This window comes from Euprymna scolopes, chromosome 20 (genome assembly GCF_053919585.1).
Source record: "Euprymna scolopes isolate OS-2025 chromosome 20, ASM5391958v1, whole genome shotgun sequence".
NCBI lineage: Eukaryota > Metazoa > Mollusca > Cephalopoda > Sepiida > Sepiolidae > Euprymna > Euprymna scolopes.
The window spans coordinates 86,159,120-86,183,942 of NC_136501.1; the positions used below are offsets into that span (position 1 = coordinate 86,159,120).

At 31.4% G+C, this 24,823-nt stretch overlaps 1 protein-coding gene across 1 annotated transcript in view; it reads right to left on the reverse strand.

The window, feature by feature from the left end:
* LOC145241522 (tuftelin-interacting protein 11-like) overlaps positions 1 to 24,823 on the reverse strand; it is a 97,359-nt gene that overhangs the window by 20,967 nt on the left and 51,569 nt on the right. The window contains exons 8-12 of the mRNA XM_080104565.1: positions 23,041 to 23,203; positions 20,617 to 20,739; positions 17,025 to 17,172; positions 8,402 to 8,586; positions 533 to 729 (exon numbers count right to left, since the gene is read on the reverse strand). Coding sequence (XP_079960691.1) covers positions 533 to 729; positions 8,402 to 8,586; positions 17,025 to 17,172; positions 20,617 to 20,739; positions 23,041 to 23,203 — 816 coding nt within the window. The remainder of the gene's footprint in view (positions 1 to 532; positions 730 to 8,401; positions 8,587 to 17,024; positions 17,173 to 20,616; positions 20,740 to 23,040; positions 23,204 to 24,823) is intronic.

Sequence of the window (24,823 nt, forward strand, 5' to 3'; positions counted from 1 at the left end):
TTTTTTTATTATAAATGAAATGAGCCACAGATAGTGAAATTAAAGTTTAAAAACATTTACGTTCATTTAACAAATTTTATTTTTCTTAAGAAATAGAATTTAAAGAGTTAAATGAAACTATTCTGGCATCGTTTGGTCAATTCAGTAAAAAGAGTGTGGAGAACAGAAAATGGACCTTGAGTTAACTTTCAGCAGCCTCATATCTTTTGTACCATATTTTGTTTTTTAGTTCTCAAATTCCAAGAGTGATGTTTCTGACAAAGGGAAAATAATTGCTATTTTCAGGGTCTGCTGTTGTTTGGAATGGGTAGTATGTAGAGAGTTTTAATCCTTTCATATTGTTTATCATCATTTAATTGTTAATCTATCCATCTTATAAACCATTATCCTCAAGTGGTAATTCTTTCTTAATAAGTGTTGACTTATAACTAGACAAAACGTAACATAAAAACTCCTGAGCAATGCTGTGTATGAACAACTAGTTGTTAAAAAATGGTAAATATTAAAGATTCATTAAATTAATGATATTTACCCATGAGAGGTAACCAAGGATGAAGCCATGCATGTATCGGCATCGTGTCTGTAAGAGGATTCCAATTTTCCACTTCTTGCATGAGACGAGGAAGAATCAGTTGATCTTGAATATTTTCCAAGATCCAAGATGGCAGAACAGGAATCCATACTTCTATGAGATCAATCACCGGATCACAATCACGGACATTCCAATCCCTAGAAAATAGAAATATGAAAAGTGTTGTTTGTGTTAAAAGAATAATTTTTATCTTGGATTATTCGGTCTATTATTCTCATCTTTGTAATTTTTACAACATTTAATCAAGAATGAAATGTTAAAATTACATGATTCTGGTGGCAGGGAATCAAATGGATAAAACTGCGAGTCGAACTGTAAAGACTTTGATGAGAAATTGTGATTCTTGTCCAGAATTCCCCGATATAAAAAATTAAAATAATGATTTACAAAATGAAAATACCATATTCCGAAAATCACAAACAAAATGAAAATACCATATTCCAAAAATCACATAAAATGATCAAGTAGTTTTATTTTTATAAAGAAAATCATTTTTAAGCAAACAAGCCGAGCATGTAAGATTCCCCCTCCATGAGTGAAAAATTTACTTTCACCATGATGAACGTTTGTGCAAAATTTTAAAAAAAAAAACCCCAAGGCGTAGTTATTTAGAAAAGTGTGAACAAATGAATGGATGAATGATTTGGGGGGAATTTAACCCTATAATGGCCCCTAGGGAGGGCAACCAGAGTTATCCTGGAAAACCCATTTTGGCAAAAATTTACTTCACCATAACTAATGTCCGTGCAATTTTTTGTTTAAAATCCAAGGTATGGTTATTGAGGAGTGAATTACTAGGTCCAATCCCTCCTTTGTCAGGGGTATAATGAGTATTTTTAAGCATTACAAAATAAATTTACTAGACATGAATTACTGTTGAGTTATCTCCCTTTATTTCTTGAGATTTTTTTCAAAATGGTGAACAGGTGTCTCTATTTGAATACTCATAAATTTTGATTTTCTCATTTAAAAATAAAACTACTTGATCAATTTGTGATTTTTGGAATATGATATTTTCATTTCATCACAGGTACATACAGCATACACATTTTTTAATATATATATATCATTAATTAATAATAGAGAATTTCTTTTAAATAATGATAGAATCTCTGAGAAATGAAAACAATATTTTATATTTATAGCAATGTAGCTGTAATCTAGCAAGATAGCTTTACAGATTAGTTTAAGTATTTGCATGCAGAAGAACTAAAATTGTATTATACAACATCTCAACTGCTATGCTATTACTAAACTGAACGCTCCAAAGTGTGTCCCTTATTGATGTTCCCAAAATGTACTCTAAGGCAAGCAAGCAATTAATGGTGACCTGATTCTAGTGGGTGGCACAGGCGAAATGGCAACAGACAAAATACAAGTCAATAACTTCAGTGAATGAAATATTAATTTTTGCTCCAATATCCAATTGCGTTTTTATTTTTACATGGTTCAAATCTGATGTTTTTTAAAATTTATCTCTAATTATATTAAGAGGGTTCAATGTGTTAGTTCTCAAAATGAAACTTATATAAACAAAATTTCACTTTTGTTTCATTTTGACACTTTTTTTCATGGGTTTTTTTCTAATCTTCAAGCTGGTTTGATCTAATAATTATTGCTCTCATTAAGATTAATTTTCATTTACGACAAAATGAGATGAAACATTTGTAAAGATTGTTCACTTGTTTGAAGCTTGTATTTTTAGTTATACATTGTGAAAATTGGTTCTAGTATCATATTACAAAATAGGTAAAAAAAAAAAAAATATAAACCCTAGGTTTGAGTAGTAAGTCACCCTAAAAAATAAACTTTTCTAAAACATAAATACAAGCGGCAAACCTAACCCTAAAATCATGACTTTATCCCATGTTACTGATATGCAAGCAAAAAACACTTGGAAAACCATACATAAAAGTTACCAGTCTCTCATTCCCCACAAAAATGTACACAGTTTATCTTCCATAGGGAAAAATAAAAACAATTGTTTGAAAATGGAGGATCATTTTCCTTTAAATTCATACATAAGCAATACTGATACCCCACTCTAAATTCTAAAATAATTGTTTTTTTTTCCCTTCAAGTTTTACAGGGTGTTCAAAAATAATCACCTAAAAAAAAAAATAGAATCTCATTTTTAGTGCTTATTCAGGCTGGTACAAACAAAAATGAAGAAAAACTTTTATATTATACCTACTTGTCACAAAATGAAAACTGTATATTCCAAAAATCACAAAAATTGATCAAGTAGTTTTTTTTTTTTATTAAAAAAAAAAAATATCCATTTTTATTGAAGTCATTTTAATATTCTTCAAATTTTATTTAATTTATATAAAATGATGTTTTTATTATTTGTAAATTTTATGTTTTGAAAAATAAAAAAAATATAAAAAATACATGTTAAGTTAATAAATTCTTGTTTAGTTTTAAATCGTATGTTTCAGTTGTCTTTCTGACATTATCTGAAAACAAAAACAAAAAATTGAAATGAAAGTCAGTTGTCTGCCCTTGATTTTACCATAACCAGTACTTTTTACTTCTTATGGGTACGGAGTTAAATTTGATTTTCTTGAGTAATAAAAAAACTACTTGATCAACTTACACGATTTTTGGAATATTTTATCTTTTTATTTTTTTATCTTATTTTTTTATTGCTGCCATAAGTGCCAATCTAAATAATCACCTAATTTTTTTTTTTTTTGGGAGGGGGGGGGGATGGGCTTAATCTACAATAACTTTATTTTCAAACTGAAAATATTGACTGATATGTTTTAACTTTATTTTTGCCTTTAAATTTGTTAAATTCCATTGAAATAAACTTTTTTGTGTAAAACGAATGTTCAAAACTTCTTTTTTTTGTGTAATAAAAGTTTAAAACATGAATAAGTTTGGTTCAAAGTAAATAAAACTTCTGTTTATTAAATTACATTTTTGGAAATGATACAATTTTACAGTAACAAAACTATATTTTGGTGAAATCAGTATATTATATATATTTCCCCAAAACTTCTGGCCTTGATGGAGGGGGAAACTAAAACTTGTTGCTATGGTTGCAAATAATATGAAATAACAAGACTTGATTCCAAATATTTCTCATATGTTATATCTTCCTTCGTTTGGAAATAGCGTACGATTATGAATATCTCCAGCATCAAATAATCTTTATACACTGTGAAATTTATTTTATGTATAAAAATCAAAGAGGGGAGATTTTTTTTTTTTTTTTTTTACATGGAGGTCACCACTTATCAAGACCCAGAGGCCACTCAGGGATAAGGGTTATTGCGTGTACAGTAATCAACGAGATAGTATTGTAGTAATCATTAGTATTGGGGGTTTTGATAGAGTGTCTTACTTAAGAGGGTGGTTTGTCAGGAATTTGTTTATGTTGGACTTGAAGACATCCAAGTTGTAGTCAAGTGGGAAACAGGCAAATAGAAGAGAGTTCCATAGTCGTGCACTTCTAAGAAAGAAGCTCTGCTCATGGAATCTACATTTGGATTTAGGCACAGATAAAGAATGGAGAAAATTATTGACAGTAGTTTCAGCCAGATGGGTGTTTCTTGTGAAAGATTAGCGAGGAGGGAAGAGAGATTGGAGCTCAGACGAGCACTTGCCATGGAAATAACGATAAAACAAAGACAGGCTCGCAATGTCTCTTTTGTGGGAGAGAGACTGCAGGGAAGAGAAAATGGCATCCCCCACTAAGCTACAAAGTCTATTTTGTACTCTGTCAAAGCAGGATAGGCTGTTTTTAGGAGCTCCTGCCCACATGTGGCAACAGTACTCCATCCTTGGGCATACTTGGCTTTTATACAGGTAGAGAATTGCATCAGTAGTGAGATATCTTCTGGAGCGGCAGAAAGATCACACCATTTTCCCATTTTGGCAACAGACCTGATGTACGTGTTCCATTTCAGATCAGGAGTAAAGGTCAAACCCAAAAGCTTGTCAAAACATGGAGCCTCCCCAAGACGAGAGCCATCCATTTCAATTGATGCCAGATGGGGATCAGACCGTTGATGATGTAAAGATAGAAGCTTGGTTTTGGATGCATTAAAAGTAACCAGTCACCTCTCCCCCACTATACCACGTGCTCAAGATCAGACGAGAGAGAATTTGAGAGAACCTTGTCATTTACGGCCTTTGATGTGTTGCCATAGATGGTCGTGTCATCAGCATAGATGTCAACGAATGATTTAAGTATGTGTTTTGGGAGATCATTGATGTAGATCAGGAAGAGAGTTGGGCCCAGGATGGACCCCTGAGGGACTCCGGCATTAATATTGTGGGCCTCTGATTTCTGCCCATCAACCACTACTCTTATGAACCTGTCGGAGAGAAATGATTTAATGACTGAGAAAGCATTACCAGTGATACCGTAGCTGGAAATCTTGTGAAGTAGGTCCTTATGCCATACCTTATCGAAGGCCTTCAATATGTCAAGAGCAATTGCCCTGGAAAGGAAGTCTTTATCAAGAGATTCACTAATCCTATGAGATATAACCATTAGCACATCTACTGTAGATCTTGCGGAGCGGAAACCATATTGCATGTCACTAAGAAGGTTTTTTCTGCTGAGGTGGTTGACTACTTCTTAGATATACCATATGAGAAAAATTTGCTGTTATTTCAGATCATTTGAAACCATAGAAGTTTTAGCCTCCCCTCCATCAAGGCCAGAGGTTTTGGGGAAATATCAAATATTTTGAAAGATTAAGAAAACAAATGACTATGACAAACATTTTATGGCTGTAAAAAGTGTCAAAAATAGGCTCTGGATTTAAATTAATGCTTCGGTTGTCTCCCCTGTAGCCTTACCATGCCACTAATGTGCAACCTTAAGGGCAAATGTCATAGCTTACTACACAATTCAGGTTATTATCTCTCCAACAAGCCTTCATTTGTTAAATTCTGATCAACAGTGGCTGAGATTTGAAACTTATAAAATTGCCCAAAAAGGTGGAATATATATATAGATATATATATTACCATTTTTGCTCTCTCTCTCTCTCTCTCTCTCTCTCTCTCTCTATATATATATATATATATATATATATATATATATATATATATATACACACACTTATAGCTAAATTGAATATTGAAATGCTCATATCTTTGGTTCTTTGGGATGAGACTACATGACAATTTGCAGGCTTTTTGAAGATTATAATACTATTCTATGGTTAAAATTTTATGACAATTGGTGAAAAAGAACCTATATTTTCAAACCAATAAAATTTGCCTACATTTGTATATATAATGTCCTGGCAGGCCAGCTTCAGTTTTGCTGCTTCGGTTGTCTCCCCTATAGCCTTACCAGGCCACTAATACATATGACTATGAACCCTACTTAAAAGATAATGCTTATCCAATATACGTAAACGGTGAGTCCAATCACCCACGATCAATTATAAAACAGATTCCTAACTCGATCGTAAGTAGACTCAGCAATAACTCAAGCGATGAAAATGTATTTAACAGGTCAATCAATATCTATGAAACAGACCTAAAAAATAGTGGATACAAAAATATTGATATTAAATATAAGCAACAAAACACCCATAACTAGAACAAAATTAAAAATAGAAGAAAAAGAAATATAATCTGGTATACGGCGCCATACAATCAAATGTTAAAAACAAAACTTGGCAAGAAATTTCTAAGCACTTCCCTATAACCAATCCCTTACACAAAATTTTCAATAAAAATAACCTAAAGTTATCATACAACTGCTGTGAAAATTTAGAGATGACAATTAAAGGACATATTAACAAAATATTAAATAAAAGCAATGAAAACAAGAACAAAATAAACAATAAAAAAGTAGACACCATGACAAAAATAAAACTAGCAACAAAGGACACATATGTAACTAGTAGAAATAATAATAATAATAATAATAATAAACCAACTCGGAGCAACGACCACCATACTAGAAATAAAAATAACAATACTAATAACGAACAAGATAAATGCAACTGCAGATCCCACACATTTTGCCCACTTCAAAATAAATGTCTCATCAAAAGCATAGTTTACCACGTCACAATATTTGCGAAAGAAAACCCGAATAACAAGAAATATTACGTACGTATGACTTCCTTAGATTTCAAAACCCGATATTATGACCACAAAAGTACATTAAAAAATAAAAAACACCGAATGAAAACAACTCTAGCAAACAAATATTGGGAACCCAAAGAAAGCGGACGTTCACTGGTAGTTGAATGGAAAATAGTAAGACAAGCAAACAAATGTAGAGACCTAGACGATCCATGTAGATTATGCCTTCATGAAAAATTTACTATCCTATACTTTACAGAACCCCAACATCTATTAAACTGTAGGAGAGAAATCGTGAACAACTGTGTTCACAGAATAAACTTTACTCTAGGATAGCAAGACAAAATAACTTTAAAATTAACAATAACAACAGAAAATAAACAAATAAAATAAACATACATATACATAAATTATCATATATATATATATATATATATATATATATATATATATATATATAAACATAAATAAAATAAAAAAACACATTTAAGCTAGGTTTAAAATAGGTCAGAACACTAGATATCGATGCTCCTTGCTCAAATAACACACACAAAGGAAGGGTGAACCGGAGGTCAACTGGGCATTTGGCCTGTAAATTCCTGCTCATTGGCTGATTAGGAAGGGTGCGGTGGAAACTAGAAAGCTGATTGGCTAATAAAAAACTCAATAGAATGTGCGTATATAAAAACGCGAGACAACAAAAACACCTCGCATAAGCCCAATGAATCCTAACGTGGATGAAACACGGAATATTCTGTGTAGCTTAATTGCTATATATATTTTATAAATTACTATATATATATATATATATATATATATATATATATATATATATATGAAGATCATTTGTAATATGATGATTTATGTTGAAATTATAACATCAAAAGATTCAAAATATTTTTTAAAAAAACTTTTAAAAAAATTACATTTTTTGGAAAAGATGCAACTTAAAAAAAAAAAGTTTTTATTGTTGCTGCTTCATGTCATTTTTCATCTTTCAGTAAATTGTAATGTAAGTTTATTTTGTGGATTTTATTTTTGGTCATCAAATCTTCTTTCTTCATCCTTTTTTTCTTTCAGTTTGAAAGTCTTCGATTAAATCTCCAATATGATAAAAAAATATGATAAAATCAGAAACCATGAAACACGTTAATCACTGAAATAAATTTAAATATCATTCTTTTTTATGTGAATTATTTGCATTCTCCCTTCCCTTATAAACCAGACATACTATGTCAAAATGCACACAAAGTTCTAATGATTTTATTAATAAATTCTTAAACGAATTTTTGAAAGAGTAAAAAAAATATAAAGAAAAAAGGAATACCTAAAATTATTAAAAATTGTAAAAGTAATCTCAAATTTTGTCAAATTACAAAAATTAGATAGACATAACCCCCCCCCCCCCCTCTTGTAGCTGAAATTACCAAGATGGCTGTGCCACATTTTCCTCTGTAAAAATCTGTTGATTTATTAATTAATCAAACGATTTTTTTATGAGAACTTTATTCATTAGCGGGCACATACATCAGAGATTTTTCTTTATCTTTGTTTTTTAATATCTTTGCTAAACTGCATATATATATATATATATATATATATATATATATATATATATATATATATATATACACATACAAGCACAAATAAAGACACATTGTTTATAAAGTGAAGGTTAGGATTTATTCCATATGTAAAAAATATGCCGAGGTAGATTTTAGCAAAATAAGAAATCCAACTCACAAAATAGTTTTGCGAATGAGAGGCAGCAAAACGTCCCAAATAAGTCGCTGATAGACATCCATGTTGTTGATATTGTACAGATAACGGTTGTTATTGTCTTCTAGTAATTCACGCCATTCTTTCATTATTTCGACGCCTCTTGAAGAATCTTGCAGTGGTTCCCATTCTTCGTAGTATTTCTTCATCTGCAACAAAAGTAACAAAAATTAGGAAAACAGCAGATCACTCGCTATCATATTGCGTTTCACATGCTGGCATGTGTTGGACGGCTTTTAAAAACTGACTTTTCAACTCATCTATCTCTGCCTAGGTCTTTATCTATTCCTCTTTTCTCAAATCCATTCTTATCATTTACTCCCATATTTGACTTGGACTTTAACTGAGCATCATGCAAATTTTTCTGGACAGTTTACATAAAACACTAAAAAGAACCAATGAAATTGTAGCATTTAAGAAAACGCTTATTTGCTATCATTGGTTTATTATATAAAAAAATACAAAATATTTATCTTGATTGGAATAAAAAAAACTCATAAGAAAGAAAAAAATCATATAAAAAGTTTCTTTTTTTGCTATCAGTTGTTTATTATTAAAAGAAAATATATTTATTCATGGAAATTACCTTACAATGAGTGTTTTTCTTTTCTTGATTCAAAGTCCATAAAGTTTTGTAAAAAAATTATCCAATAATTATTCATTGTTTTTTTTTTGTAACAAGAAAAAAAATACTTTTTTCGTTTATCAATTAACTTTTTATTGAATCATCTTCATAATAACAGAAATAATCATTGACAAAAATCGGCACCTTCTGATGTTTTATGTAAACTGTCCAAACAATTTTGACAATAAGCTTTGTTCTGCAAATGATACAGCTACCTAATCTCATCAGATTTAAGTCTATCTTTAAACTCATTTATATAATAAAACATAAAATACAACATAAAAAATATGCAACATGAAAATAATATTAAAAAATTAAGAATTCTTGAAGCATCATATATTAGAACTCTTCAACCCACTATAAATGATATTGCATTCAAGAAAAGCAGTAATGTTCTAAAATGTCTTGCGTAGTTCATATTTGACGGACTTTGTTATCGACAACAACAAACCTGCTGATTTTAATACTCAAATTTTTAACCGACTTTTCATTGACTCTATATATTTTAACATATCACCGTTTATTTTAGTTTTCACTTTTAATTCTCATTTTATGAATGAAATCAAAGTATGTTCTAAAATGTCTTGCATAGTTCATATTTGACGGACTTTGTTATCGACAACAAACCTGCTGATTTTAATACTCAAATTTTTAACCGACTTTTCATCGACTCTATATATTTTAACATATCACCGTTTATTTTAGTTTTCACTTTTAATTCTCATTTTATGAATGAAATCAAGGTATGTTCTAAAATGTCTTGCATAGTTCATATTTGACGGACTTTGTTATCGACAACAACAAACCTGCTGATTTTAATACTCAAATTTTTAACCGACTTTTCATCGACTCTATATATTTTAACATATCACCGTTTATTTTAGTTTTCACTTTTAATTCTCATTTTATGAATGAAATCAAGGTATGTTCTAAAATGTCTTGCGTAGTTCATATTTGACGGACTTTGTTATCGACAACAAACCTGCTGATTTTAATACTCAAATTTTTAACCGACTTTTCATCGACTCTATATATTTTAACATATCACCGTTTATTTTAGTTTTCACTTTTAATTCTCATTTTATGAATGAAATCAAGGTATGTTCTAAAATGTCTTGCATAGTTCATATTTGACGGACTTTGTTATCGACAACAAACCTGCTGATTTTAATACTCAAATTTTTAACCGACTTTTCATCAACTCTATATATTTTAACATATCACCGTTTATTTTAGTTTTCACTTTTAATTCTCATTTTTGCTCCTATGACCTTTTACTTTAACACCTGATGATGATTTGTGGACGAATTGAAAGCGCTTGTGACAGCAACAGTTATGGAACTTTTGTTAATATTTTTGATTTTGATACAAAAAAGATTATAAGGAAAATAAAAAAAATTAAAAAAAAGAATCAAAAGTAAAGTGTCTCCGTTGCATTTAATAATATTTGCTTGAAGAATAAAACTAGTAAATATATATGCACCCTTCGTTTACATATTTTTGTTAATCTAGGAAGATAATATGGTGAACAAACATACACTACACTGACTCTCAAAGAAGGCGGTAGTGAGTGAGAGGATGGTATTGTGATGAATGAACATATGTTATACTAACTGACCCTAAGTTAATAGCTGAGACGATGATATCATGACAGAAAAACAGATACTACATTACTCCCTACTCCCCTAAAAAGTAGTCCTGATAGGATGATATCATTATATTGCACCTCTTTCAAAGAGCAAGTAATGCCTAGGATAATATATCATGACAAATGAGAATATACTAAACTATGCCTCAAAGGAGGAGATAAAGCCTAGGAGAATTTATCCCCCCACCCCAATAAAAAAGTAGGTGGGTGGGATGGTACAAGAATGAACAAACCTAATCTATGCTGACTTTGCCCTCCAAAAGAAGAGTTAATTCTTAGTGGGATGGTATCATAACAGAACAAATACTACATTAACCACTCCAAAAAAAAGAGGAGGTAATACCTAGGAGTATCGTCCATAAAAGGAGAAGGTAATGCATGCAAATATATCACGACAACATGACAGAAAATACACTACCTTCCCTTCTTTCAAATAAAAAAGGAGAAGGTAGTCCCTGGGAAGATAGTCTAATAATAAAACAGTTAATGTATTATCTTTTCCCTCAGAGGAGAATGTAATACCTGGAAGAATTGTCTGTACTCCTTTAAAAGGGAGGTAATTCCTGGGTGAACAGTTTTATAATAACAGACCAATACTACACTACCCACCCCCATTAACAGATATTTTGATTAAATCATTTTTTTTCATTCGTTTAAAAATATCTATTCACAAAAATATGTTTTATGGTTCATTTTCTATTCATATCAAATTATAGTATTCATTCTTTATATCTCCACAAATAAGTTTAAAGTTTTCATGTAAATTATCTCCCTTGAAAATGAAATTCTAAGCGAGCTTTTTAAAACACTATCCCCCCCTTTTTTTTAATCGTTTTAACTAATTTTATTAATAATTATAATACTACTATTGACAATGCTATTAAGCATATATAATAAAATTTGGTAATACAAATTAGAAATGTATATTATAAAATATTAATTTATCAAACAAACTTTATAAAATAAATATGCAAATGAGGAATACCTATGATTGAGAGTATTTGGATATATATATATATATATATATATATATATATATATATATATATATATTAGCTGTTGAGCCCGGCTTTGCTTGAGCCCTATGTATTGTTCATAACTTGCCCTACGTGTGAATACACTTTATGTAAGATTTCAAATGTTTAGACCAAAATTTGTCTGAGTAATTTCGTAGAGACCGCAGAGGTCAACTTTTTAAAAAACTTTTACCCAAATTTTGACCACTCAACATTTATTATTTTGGTTTTTATTAAAAATACAAAGTTTTACCCATGTCCAACTTACCTACATCTAAAATTTCAAGTCTTTAGACCCAAAATTGGTGGAGGAATTTGGTAGAATCTGCAAAGGTCAACTCTTTCAACTCTGACCTTTTGGTAGCCAAATTTTCGCCCCAAAACTTATTAAAATGCTTGCCACATATCTGAATACCCGTTATGTATAAATTTTAAATGTTTAGACCCAAACTTGGCTGAGAAGTTTGCTAGACATCGCAAAGGTCAAATCTTTTGAACTTTGACTCCTTGGCAGCTCAAATTTTCAACTCAAACCAATTAAAAAGCTTGCCCTATCTCTGACTACCTTTTATGTAAAATTTCAAATGTTTAGATGAAAAAATAATTTCTGCAGAGGTCAAATTGTTTAACTTTGACCCCAATTTTAACCCCTTAACATTTATTGTTTTGGGCTCAAATCAAATTAAAAAGTGATCCATATCCAAGTAATCTACATTTAAAATTTCAAGTGTTTAAACTGAAAATTGGCGGAGGAGTTTGGTAGAGTTTTCAAAGGTCAAATTGTTGAACTTTGACCCCTTGACAGCCAAATTTCTGACTGAAGACTGATTAAAAAAATTTTCTCAAATCTCAATACTCCAAATGTCAAATCTCGAGTCTGTAGACTGAAAATTGACAGAGTTATTTGATAGGGAAATGTACACACACACACACATTTTCACTTTTATAAATATCCTAGCAGTTCCTTCTGGCTTTGTTGGGCCCTATGTACTGTTCATAACTTTACGTGCATATGTATATATTAAAAAGTGTGAATATGTACGGTAATGCCTTTCTATATAATAGGCTTCATTAACTACCATAGAGAAAAGTTGGTAGAGACTGTAGACGTCAATCTTTTTAAAACTTTGACACCAATTTTGACTCCTTAACATTTATTGTTTTGGGCTCAAATTAAATTAAAATATTTGACCCATGTCCAAGTAACCTACATCTAAAATTTGAAAGGTTTAGAGGAGTTTGGTAGAGTCTGCAAAGGTCAACTCTGTAAACTTTAACCTTTTGGCAGCCAAATTTTCGCCCAAAAACTGATTAAGAAGCTTGCTGCATATCTGAATGCCCTTTATGTGAAATTTCAAATGTTTAGACCAACAAGTGGTTTAATAGTTTGCTAGAAACTGCAAAAGTAAAACCTTTTGAACTTTGACCCCTTGGAAGCCAAATTTTCAGCAACAAAAACAATTAAAAAGCTTGTCATATCTCTTAATACACTTTATGTAAAATTTCAAATGTTTAGACCAAAAATTGGCTGAGTAATTTGGTAGAGACAGCAGAGGTCAATTTTTTTTTAACTTTGATCCCAATTATGACCCCTTAACATTTATTGTTTTGGGCTCAAATCAAATTATAAAGTTAGAATTTCAAGTGTTTAGAAATTGGTGGAGGAGTTTGGTAGAGTTCTCAAAGGTCAAATCATTGAACTTTGACCCCTTAACAGAAAAATTTCTGGCCAAAATCCAATTAAAAAGATTTTCCCAAATCTCAATACCCCTTTTGTCAAATCTCGAGTTTGTAGACGGAAAGTTATTTGGTAGGGAAATGTACACAGACTAACAGACATTTTTACTTTTATAGATATATAGATATACTAGCATGGATGCCTGGCATTGACCGGGTGTTTGGAGGTGTCTGTTGAGCAAAAAAGTGGTATTAGGAAGGCAGGCTAGAATCCGTACCGCGAAGAAGGAAAAGAACAGGTAAAAAACCTGACGTCTTTGCTGTTACGACCACCGCCAAACCGGAAGTGATGTAGGTTTTAATTAAGGCTAGACAATCGAAAGGAGAGGATGACTTTCAAAAATATCGGCGAAAAAAGCGACCCCCCCCCCCGTAGAAAAGTGTCCAGTTGAAGGTGAAGATATTAATGTTTTCAGCCAATTTTTCGATATTTGTCGTCTGAAAGGTCGAACTTCAAAATGATACTGATCTTGTAAAAATCCATCGCGTCTGTTGAAAGTTTTAAGCAGATATGCAAACATACACACATTTATATATTGGTAACTCAAATTTTCGACCCAAACTGATTAAAAAGCTTGTCCTATCTCTGAATACCCTTTGTGTAAAATTTCAAACGTTTAGACCAGAAATTGTCTGAGTAATTTGGTAGAGACCGAAACGGTCCAATTTTTTTAAACTTTGACCCCTATTATGACCCCTTAACTTTTATTGTTTTGAGCTCAAATCAAGTTATTAAGTTAGATCCATGTCCAAGGAACCTATATCAAAAATTTCAAGTGTTTAGACCCAAAATTGGCAGAGGAGTTTGATAGTGTTCTCAAAGGTCAAATTGTTGAACTTTGACCTATTAATCGCCAAATTTCTGGCTGAAAACCGATTACAAAGATTTTCCCAAATCTTAGTACCCTGTATATCAAATTTTGAGTCTGTAGACTGAAAATTGACAGAGTTATTATGTAGGGAAATGTACACAGACAGACACACACACACACACATTCAGACACTTTCACTTTTATAGATATATAGATATACACACAATATATTTTGGTGCTTGTTAAGATAGAGTTGATAGATCGATTTTTTTAATATGTGGTTTTAAGCAAAATTACTGGTCATGTCAAAAATAATATATCCTAAAATTACAAAAATTCATTGAGTAGAAAATCATTTATAGTTAAAAGTAATTTTTATGGAAAATTGGTGGAAATTGCATTTTTCTTACAGGTGAACATTTTGAACATTGCGAATACAGGGGACATAATTATCTCCCTTTTCACTACTTTAATGGCTGACATACTGTTTCAGACAATAGCAATAGACGTTCTTTATTTTTACTAAAAACAATAGCAGTTGTTCTACTCTATGAATTTTTGGAAATATTTTTGACATGACAAGTATTTGCTTTTTTTTAAAACTACATATTTAAAAAAATCGATCTGGCAATTGTTATTAAGCACCAATATTTCAAAGTGCATCATTAGAATTAAATGATCATAAGCTGTTTTGACATCAATGAAGTTAAAATAGAGGAAAAAAATGTTTGCATTTATTCATTTAGACATAAAATCTAAGAATAAATCAGTAATATTATGAGTAGTATTATGAGCTGTGTGTAAAAGGACATAAGTTCCCAGGCAAAGCTAGATCTTCCCACTAATCTATATATATAAAAGCGAAAATGTGTGTATGTATGTTTGTGTGTCTGCTAAAAACTTTCGACAGACACAACAAAAATTCACAAACTTGGTCTCATATGAAAGCCCCACCTTCCGGACGACAAATATCGAAAAATTGGCCCAAAGTGACCATCAGAAGTGCGTCAACTGAGCAATTTTCTGCAGGGGAGGCCCCCCAAAAAAGTGACATTTTAATGTTAAACATTACATATTTTTAAATCGATTTATAACTGCCCCAAAAAATACGGCCACCAACTCTTCTACATAAAGTATACATGCGGCCGTTTATTTTGGGTCAACTTGTATTTAAAACCCGCTGAGTCATGTCACGTGATCTTGACGTCAGCAACCTCTAATGGCGGTCTGAATTTACAATTTAAAAATGTTGTTATCGGTAAAAAAAAAATTAATTAAAGCTAAACTATGAACTTCTATGCTATGGCAATGTTATCAAAGTTATTACCACATTCAAAATAGGTAGATAGGATAGTTAAACAAAAAATAACAAGACAAACATATGAAGTAAAAAAAAAAAATATGCTTACAAAAAATATTAACGAACGAAGTTTTTAAAGATAAAAACAGCCAGACGCCATTTTCCAGTCTTTAGAGTAAGGAAGACGAAGTGAGAGAGAGAGAGAGAGAGAGAGAGAGAGACGCAAACAGAGAGAAAGAGAGATGTCTAGACAGAAAACGAGAAAAACGTTAACTTTTTCACCCCGAAATCGACAGGGGGGAGGGTCAACAACGCATGGTCAGATGACGTCATGACGTTGTGACCTCATTTACTTTAAATAGTTGATAAACCGAACAAACTTAATATACGCCGCTTTAGCGCAGGTAGTTAAGGCCTTGGTTCATTATCTAAACGTTTTGGGTTCGAATCGTGGTGTGAGATGGTTTTTTTTTTTCGATTTTTTAAATTTAAATATTGAACCCTGTATTATTTAAGCCATTTTTCACGTTGTTTTCTTTTCTTACTTCGCTTATAACAATGCTTACATCGTCATCGTCGTCGTCGTAACGCTCGACAACTTTCAAACATCTTTCACTTCTGGCTGGCCGATTTTATTTTCAAAATTCGCCTCAGGGGTTCGGCTTCGATCCTACCTCCCTCCCCCGGCTTCTTTTTTATTTAACACCACACACCCCTACAAACACCCGGGCAACGCCGGGTACCCCTCGCTAGTCTATAATATAAATCTCACCTGTCTGTTTAAATATATGTATGCATGTATGTTTGTATGTCAGCCTAAAACTTTTGACAGAAGCGACGGATTTTCATGAGATCAGTATCCTTTTGAAGCTCAACCCTTGGGACGACAAATATCGAAAAACAAGCTAAAAACATTAATTCCTTCATCCTCAACTGGGCACTTTTCTACAGGGAGAGGTCACTTTTTTGGCCGATATTTTCAAAAGTCATCCCCTCTTTTCGACTGACTAGCCTACGTCATTTCCGGTTTGGTGATGTGCACAACAGCAAAGACATCACTTTTTTTCTCTCCACGTTCTTTTCCTCCTTCGCGGTAGCCTGCCTGCCTACTACTTCTTTTTTTGCTCAACACACACCTCCAAACACCCGGGCAACGCCAAGCACCCAGGCTAGTCTAATATATAAAATAAAGTTAGTAGAGCATTTATTTAGCAACAGACTATTTCTGTTTACGGATGACCATGGCAAGTGGTTTTGAATCTATCAATAATTATTTTATTTCTGAAGAGTTGCGTTTAGGTGTCCATAAATCATGTCAATAAGATGTGTTCTGTTTCTCTCGGCCATGAGCATGTCTGTATCAAGTATGTTTTATTGTGAGGTAATATTTCTCATACACTCGTCCTGATATCCAACATAAATAGAAAACAAAACAAAAAATATTCTTACCAGAGGAAAAACGAGAGCAATAGCAAGAGCGCCCATGTCATACATTTTATATTCTTCATAATATTCTTTCTGAAGTTTCTGAAAAAGTGTCACACATTCATCCAATGTGAGTGGGTCTTCACAATCTGATTTGGTCCGTTTTGCACAGCTACAAAAAAACAAAAAAAAAAAAACAAGAAAGGATATTCATTTAAAATTGCATATCCAAATAAAAATGTTTTGATATATATTTATACACCAGAGAAAATTAAGTATTTTTCATGTGTGCTTTTAGTTATATAAGCACCAAATATTATATTTTAATCAATGAATTAAAAAAATTAGTGTTAATTAGCAAGGCTACCTAGCACCATCCGGGATTCTAATTATCATAAATTATGCACATTAAAGAAAAAAATAAAATGAAAACTAACCAATCTGGTTAATATTGTAATTGGAAATGTCAAAGTTCATTTTGAGACAAAATCAGAGTATAAATATTTATTTTCAGGTGAGATTCAAACTCAAAACCTCTGTTTGTAATTATGACATACTAACCGATTGAGCCACTAGAGCAATAAGGAAATGTTGTGTTTTTAACTACATTGTCAGTTCTTGTTGCAGCTCATATAATCAATAGCATTCTTCAATCAAAACGTAATGTTTATATAACAACAATATTTCCTCCTATGCAAGTTGATTATCATACCTTTAGAAACTACAAACAATCATTTTGCAAAGGGGAGATAATTCAACATACATGGTTGTTAGGCTGAAAAACCAATTAATTATTCAGATCTGTTCCTTGAGAAATTTGTCCATTTATATATTTTTGTTTTCAACTATAATTATTGTAATCATAATTTGTTTAAAAGCTATTTATCATTTTTCTTAGTTATGATATTCCATGAATAGCTGTAATAGGTCATTATTAAAAAATGGGTTCTGAAATAATTTACTTTAAATTAGCCAATTAAAACACTTAAAATATGATTTACTACAGAAAATACTAAAAAACTGTCTGTTATTAAATTAGTTTCCAATATTATAGTGAGTATGAAAGTAAAAATTCTCCTATTTTCCTTAATTTATAACTAATCAAAAATACTAAAACAATAAAAAGGAAAAAGAAACAATTTTTTTAGAACACTGACCAATATTTGCCTTACAAAACTAATGAAACAGATTTAATTGTGTATTTCGTGTTATAAAGGCTATTAATCACAAACAGGGAGGATGGAGCTTTACTTTATATATCTGATTAGAATGACACAATGCGAAATATTTATAAGTACGGAGTGAAGATTAAAAATAAATTTATTCATTAAATTTTCTTATATAAAGCAATTTTGCCAAAATCTTAAGCTCAGACTAAACATTTGTTTCCATAAAACTTTTTTTTATATACTTTAATAATACAAAATACATGCTAATATAACTTAATTCTTGGATTTAGTTACATTTTTTTAAAATTTTGTTTAAATTAATAGTAATTTGTAATTAACTGAATGCTGTTGTTGATTCAACTATGTTCTTAATGTCTCTAAGCATTTAGAAAAATAGTGACACTTCTTTCAGTATGGACAATTAATTTGCATACACACCACAAATAAGCATGTAAATTAGATGGCAAAGTAACAAGTTTCTTTGCTTCTACATAATAATAAATGTATCTACATAGAATACCATGAAATAATTTAAGATTTTAATTTTTATTTGACATATTAAACTTATGCAGAAAATAAATCTAATTTTAGTTGCAAGAGAAACAACTCTTATTATATCCGTTGATTAAAAGTATGAGTTTAATGAATTTTATTTTTCGATGATTAGTTAAAAATCTTTCATATTATTGTCTATGTGAAACTAAGTAATTATTTAAATAAATTGTACTTAAGTATGTTATTATATTGCCAATAACATTGTACAACAATAACAAATAGAAGTTCAAAATCAAATATATTAAGCTACTAAATCTTATGTCTAGAATTCTTATTCCAATTTTGATCAAAATCCATTACATGACTTTGATTCTAGAAAATTTGTCTAAAATTTCAGATTCAAGCAGTCTTAAGAATTTTGCTTAATTAGTGTCCAATAACTATGAATCAAATTTTATGCAAATCTGAAATATTTGACTTTTCAAATACGAGATTGTGCACATATTATGCATCCTAAAAACCCATGAAAATTTTACAAAGAAGCAAATTTGGAGAATATTTATTAATTGAGGTCTTAATATCTGTTATTAAAAACAGAAGAAAAAGTTAGACCTATCTGAATTTTTACAAAGGGATTTCACCCTCTCTTTGCTGCCTTTGCATAAAGCTAAATTAAATTTAATATAGCCCACATTACCCACCTTTATACTGAGCAGCTGTGTTTCAAAATTCCAAATGATCAGTTAATTACTTTAAGAATGAATTATATACATCGAAATATATAAACGTTAACCAACTTTAGATAAATAATAATAATAATAATAATATAGAATGTTTCTGAATTTTTTAAATAAGGATTGATAATTTGTATTATTTGGATTATTCGGACTACTGTTCTCATCCTGAATATTATTTGTGCAATGTTTCAGTCAATGTAACCTCCAATCTTTTTCAGGTGTATCATGTTGAACTCTGGAATCTTTCTGCTGAACGTGCAAATTTAAAATGGAACCCTTTATTTAATCGATGAGAGTAGTATGCTCTTGTTCTGTCAGCCATGATTGGGTAGAAGTCTTAAGTGATTTGCAATTATGTTTTTAACATCGCCTGGACCAAAGATTGAACAGAAAAGTATAACTTACAACTGAATTTCATCAAGTACTTTATCGACTATGACATGGGTCGTGCGTGTTATATCCTGCCTTGACAGAGTTCAAAATAGGCTTCATAGCCTAGTGGGGGATGCCCTTTTCTCTTCCCTACAATCTCTTTCCCACAGAAAGGACGTTGTGAACCTGTCTCTATTTTATCATTATTTTCATGGCAAATGCTCGTCTGAGCTCCAATCTATGGTCCCCCGCTGACTTTCATGAAAAACACTAGTCTTTGTGTATTTTGTGTTATAAAGGCTATTAATCACAAACAGGGAGGATGGAGCTTTACTTTATATATCTGATTAATGTACCACTATGAATAATTTCCCCCACTCTTTATCTGTGCCTAAACCTAAACATAGATTCTATGAAAAAAGCTTCTTTCTTAGAACTGCATGCCTGTGGAACTCTGTTCCATTTCCAACTGACTATAATATGGTTGCGTTCAAGTCCAACGTGAACAAATTTTTGATGAGCCATTTCTTTAAGTAATCCAATTTACCAAATCTCCACTACCAATGATTACTACGACATATTCCCTTTGATCACTGTACACTCATTAATTCTTAACTTATTCTCGAGTGGCCTTTGGGCCTTGATAAGTGATGATGACTCCATTGTAAAAAAAAAAAAAAAAAAAAAAAAAAAAAATTATTGTGTTTTTGATATGTTTATGAATATTGAAATGAAATCAAAGTAGAACAGTGGTACCTAGTAGTTATGACCCAATGGGTTACGCGTACATCTAGTATTCATACAAAACCAACTTGAAAATAGAGATACTTAAACTGCACTCACCTGTCTACAATGTCCAAAACTTCTTTAAGTCGATTGCATTGTTTCTCTTCTTGGATGCAGATCGCATCCAACCGTTCCTTTTCATGTTTCATGTTTATCACCTGATCGCTGTTGTGTCGATGTCTTGAAAAATAAGATTTTATGAAAAAGATGATAAATCATAATAAACCGACAGAAATTTCTGGACGGATATTTAATATAATCAAAATGTACAACTATCCAGGGCAATTACAGAAATCTTAGAAATCCACCTTCTGTCGGTAGTGTAATGTATCACTGAATTGATGGTAACATTTAATGCTACGAAGATTAAGCTTCTTTCTTTTAACAGTTACAAAAATTCTTCTAAACGACCGATAGCCATGACAAATAACACCCTACCTGAAAGCTCATCATTCAAACTCCTCGGCTAACAATTGGAATAAATACATTGAGGACATTGCTAAGACTGCTGTAAATATGTGGGCTCTCTCTACCATGCTAGAAAATAACTTACACCTAACAGTATCCTATATATCTACAAAGCTACTACTTACTTATGTATGGAGTATTATTGCCACATCAGAGCTTGTGCATCTACCATTAGTCTCCCCCTTTAAGACAGGGTCCAAAAAAAGAGTCTCCACTAATAGGTTCCACACTGTCGACCAAGCTCCAACCTCTGTCCCATCACCACAATGTTGCATCCTTGTGCCTGTTTTACAAGTACTTTAATGGAATGTGCTATGATGAACTCATAGCACTTGTGTCTCCTCGATGCACATACTTCCAATTAACACAAGCAGCAAAATCACACCCCATTACTGTTGAGATCTCTAAACGCTAGAAAGTCTTTTACTCTTTTTTCCCTCAGATTGCTATAATTTGGAATTCCCTTCCTGTTTTTTGCTTCTGATTGTATTAACATGCAGAAGTTTAGATGTAATGTGAACAGACTTCTCGCTACCTAACTGCCCACACGAACCTGTTAGACACAATCCCAAATAGTAGGATTTTACATTTCAAATGACAATATGCCTTGTTTCAGGTGAAAAAAGAGTTTAAAGAAAAAAAAGCAATCATATAAAATGTGATATCTGTATTTCAAAATGGTGGCTATGAAGCGTTCATAATGAAAATCTGAGAGAATCTCTTAAATCCTTAAAATTCCAGTTATGAAAATAATTTATCTGTTGTAGCCTCCAATAGAAATGATCACTTAAGTGGAACTTAGAATGAAACGTATGTTACATAGCATTAAGGTAACAAAACGTATGTTACATAGTATTAGGGTAATGAAATGTATGTTACATAGTATTGGGGTAATGAAATGTATGTTACATAGTATTAGGGTAATGAAATATATGTTATATAGTATCAGGGTAACGAAACATGTTATATAGTATAAGGGTAACGAAACGTATGTTACATAGTATTAGGGTAACGAAACATATGTCACATAGTATTAGGGTAATGAAACGTATGTTACATAGTATTAAGGTAACAAAACATGTTACATAGTATTATGGTAGGAAATGTATATTACATAGTATTAAGGTAACAAAACGTATGTTACATAGTATTAGGGTAATGACATATATGTTACATAGTATTAGGGTAATGACACGTATGTTACATAGCATTAAGGTAACAAAACTTATGTTACATAGCATTAAGGTAACAAAACTTATGTTACATAGTATTAGGGTAAGAATGGCTTTTTAAATAATAACATTATTAATTCAGCATTGTAACATAAGTATGTAACTATCAAAAGGGGAAATATGTTTATCAGCAGAACAATGGATTAAGAAGTTGTTCAATAACTTTCACAAAGGAAACTAAAATGGGATGGTTAATCAAGGTGTGGCAGTTAATTTGGAATAAAAGACCGAACCAAGCTAGATATATATTTATAGTTAGTTTATGGGTGGTTTTAAGTGTGGCCATGGATTTTGCAACAGTTTTATGATGGTTGGGGAAGTTTACAACAGTCTTAGGTTTGTGATAGTTGACAAGTTACAAGTTGAAGACAGTCAAACGCAAGCTGTGACTTGGAGCAGATGGGCAAGTGAGTTGATTAACTGATTGACAAATATGTCTTAGACAGAAAAACTAAGATATCAACATTAGTGCTGAGAGGGGGGGGGTCCACGATGGTGTCACACACACATCCAGAGCTCAACTGATATTTGCAGAATGTGTTTTTAGTATTTTGTTTATTTTATTTTTATAGACTTATGAGCCAGTGCACCTCCCCTTGACATTTGCCAATGTGTGGGAAACGATGTCATAGCCAGAACAAGAAGAGAAGATGAAAAAGAAGAATATAGACACAGTGTTGGGGTTAGCAATGGTGTCGAGCGGACGACAACTTTATAATAATATCATGTGTCCTCTGCAAAAATAATCAAGATAAAGATAGTAGTCCAAATAATTACTCACTTTCGATCATTTTGTATGATTTCAACTTCTGCCATATCAACCAAAATGTTAAGATTATGGATTAATTCTGGAACATCAAATGCTGTTCTTTGTTTAGGAGTTGTTTCGATAACATCTTCATCTTCATCTGGTTTGTCATGGCGTTGAGAAATGGCATGATATCCTGAGGAATAAAAGGTATATTTTGAGGTAGATCATTTGTCAAATGTGATTTCTTTTACAGAAGAAAATAAAGATACACAAATTTATCAAATTAATTTTATTTAACAAAATAATATTTATATACAACTCATCAGTGTAGTTACACATAGTGAGTGTATCCATATTGAAATTAGAAACCTTAATAGCTGATTGCATCTAAGTGTGATTACCAGTCAAGCAGTACATCCGTTGTGCTAAAAAACAGCTACTTTAGCAGAGATTATAGCATTATTTATATAATTATTCCAGGTTAATATTTTCCAGAAGTGAAGCAACCAATGAATTTTTAACGAGGTTCATACAAGAGTGCTCAATATCAAAGTCGAGCAAGATATATTTTTTACTTAATTTACATAAGCATTTATATGTCGCTACACATTTATGAACATGTTTCGGTCAGTCAATTACAAGTAACTAGAGATCTCTTCATGCGATACTGCTTGTACAAAAGTAAAGTCCGTAATGAAAATTTTCATTACGGGCTATACTTTTGTATAAGCAATATAGCCTGAAGAGGTCTCTTGTTACTTGTAATTGACTGACCGAAATATGTTCATAAATGTGTAGCGACATATAAATGCTTATGTAAAACAAATGAAATATATATATATATATATGTACTTTTTTGTTTTACATGTTAATTATCACTCACTTCTAAGTGACAGTTTTCTGGAGGTTGAAGGTTCAATCCTCACTATAGGCAATAATAACAAAGAATAGCATACATTAATTAATATTTCTGACTAAACAAAAACAATCTACCCTCCCTCTACAAGCGATAATAACAATAATATAGTCAACACTTCTACCTGATAATGGTTGATGGAACAAGAACAATCTACTCCCACAGAGTAAACAAAGTTTTAATTTAAACTGCATTCCTCATCAATATGAATATTTTTTATTTGTTTCAGCTGATGTACAGGCCTTGTTCATGAATGTTGTTCATCTATGTATGATGTTGCTTTTTTAAGGTAAAAAGTATGTGAAGTGTTTTTTATTTATCTTAGGCAATCATCTAGAGATGGTGTCTCGATAAAAGCAATGATTCTTCATCATTATGTTGGTGTCAGGAAGAGAGCATCTGGCTTCAATTAAGGAAATGATTTCTAAAAAAAATTCATCAAACTGATAACGCAAATTTTATCACAGAATTTGCATAGTTCGGAACTACTATCTTGCTCAGAACATTGCTTGGAAACTGTTCAGAGACATGTAACCAAACGGATACTCTCCATCAAAAACATGCTATACTCTAAATGCCTTGCTACCGTGAGCTTGGATTCATTGAAGTTCTGATGTCTGGCAACTGACACAGAATTACAAAAATATAGATTTGCTAAATCCTTTAAAGCTCCCATGTGCACACATGCATAACATGATGCATATATTGTTTATTTCTCTAACAATTATACATTATCCAACGAATGAAGGCACTTAATGATGTTGTCTAGTTGAATTTTAAACTTTCTCTTTTATCGTTTGTAGTAATGTATGACTGATAAAATTAAGATTGCTTCCCTGAGGGTTATAACATGCTCATCTAAAAAAAAAAAATGGCTAGTTACTTAGATTTAAAATA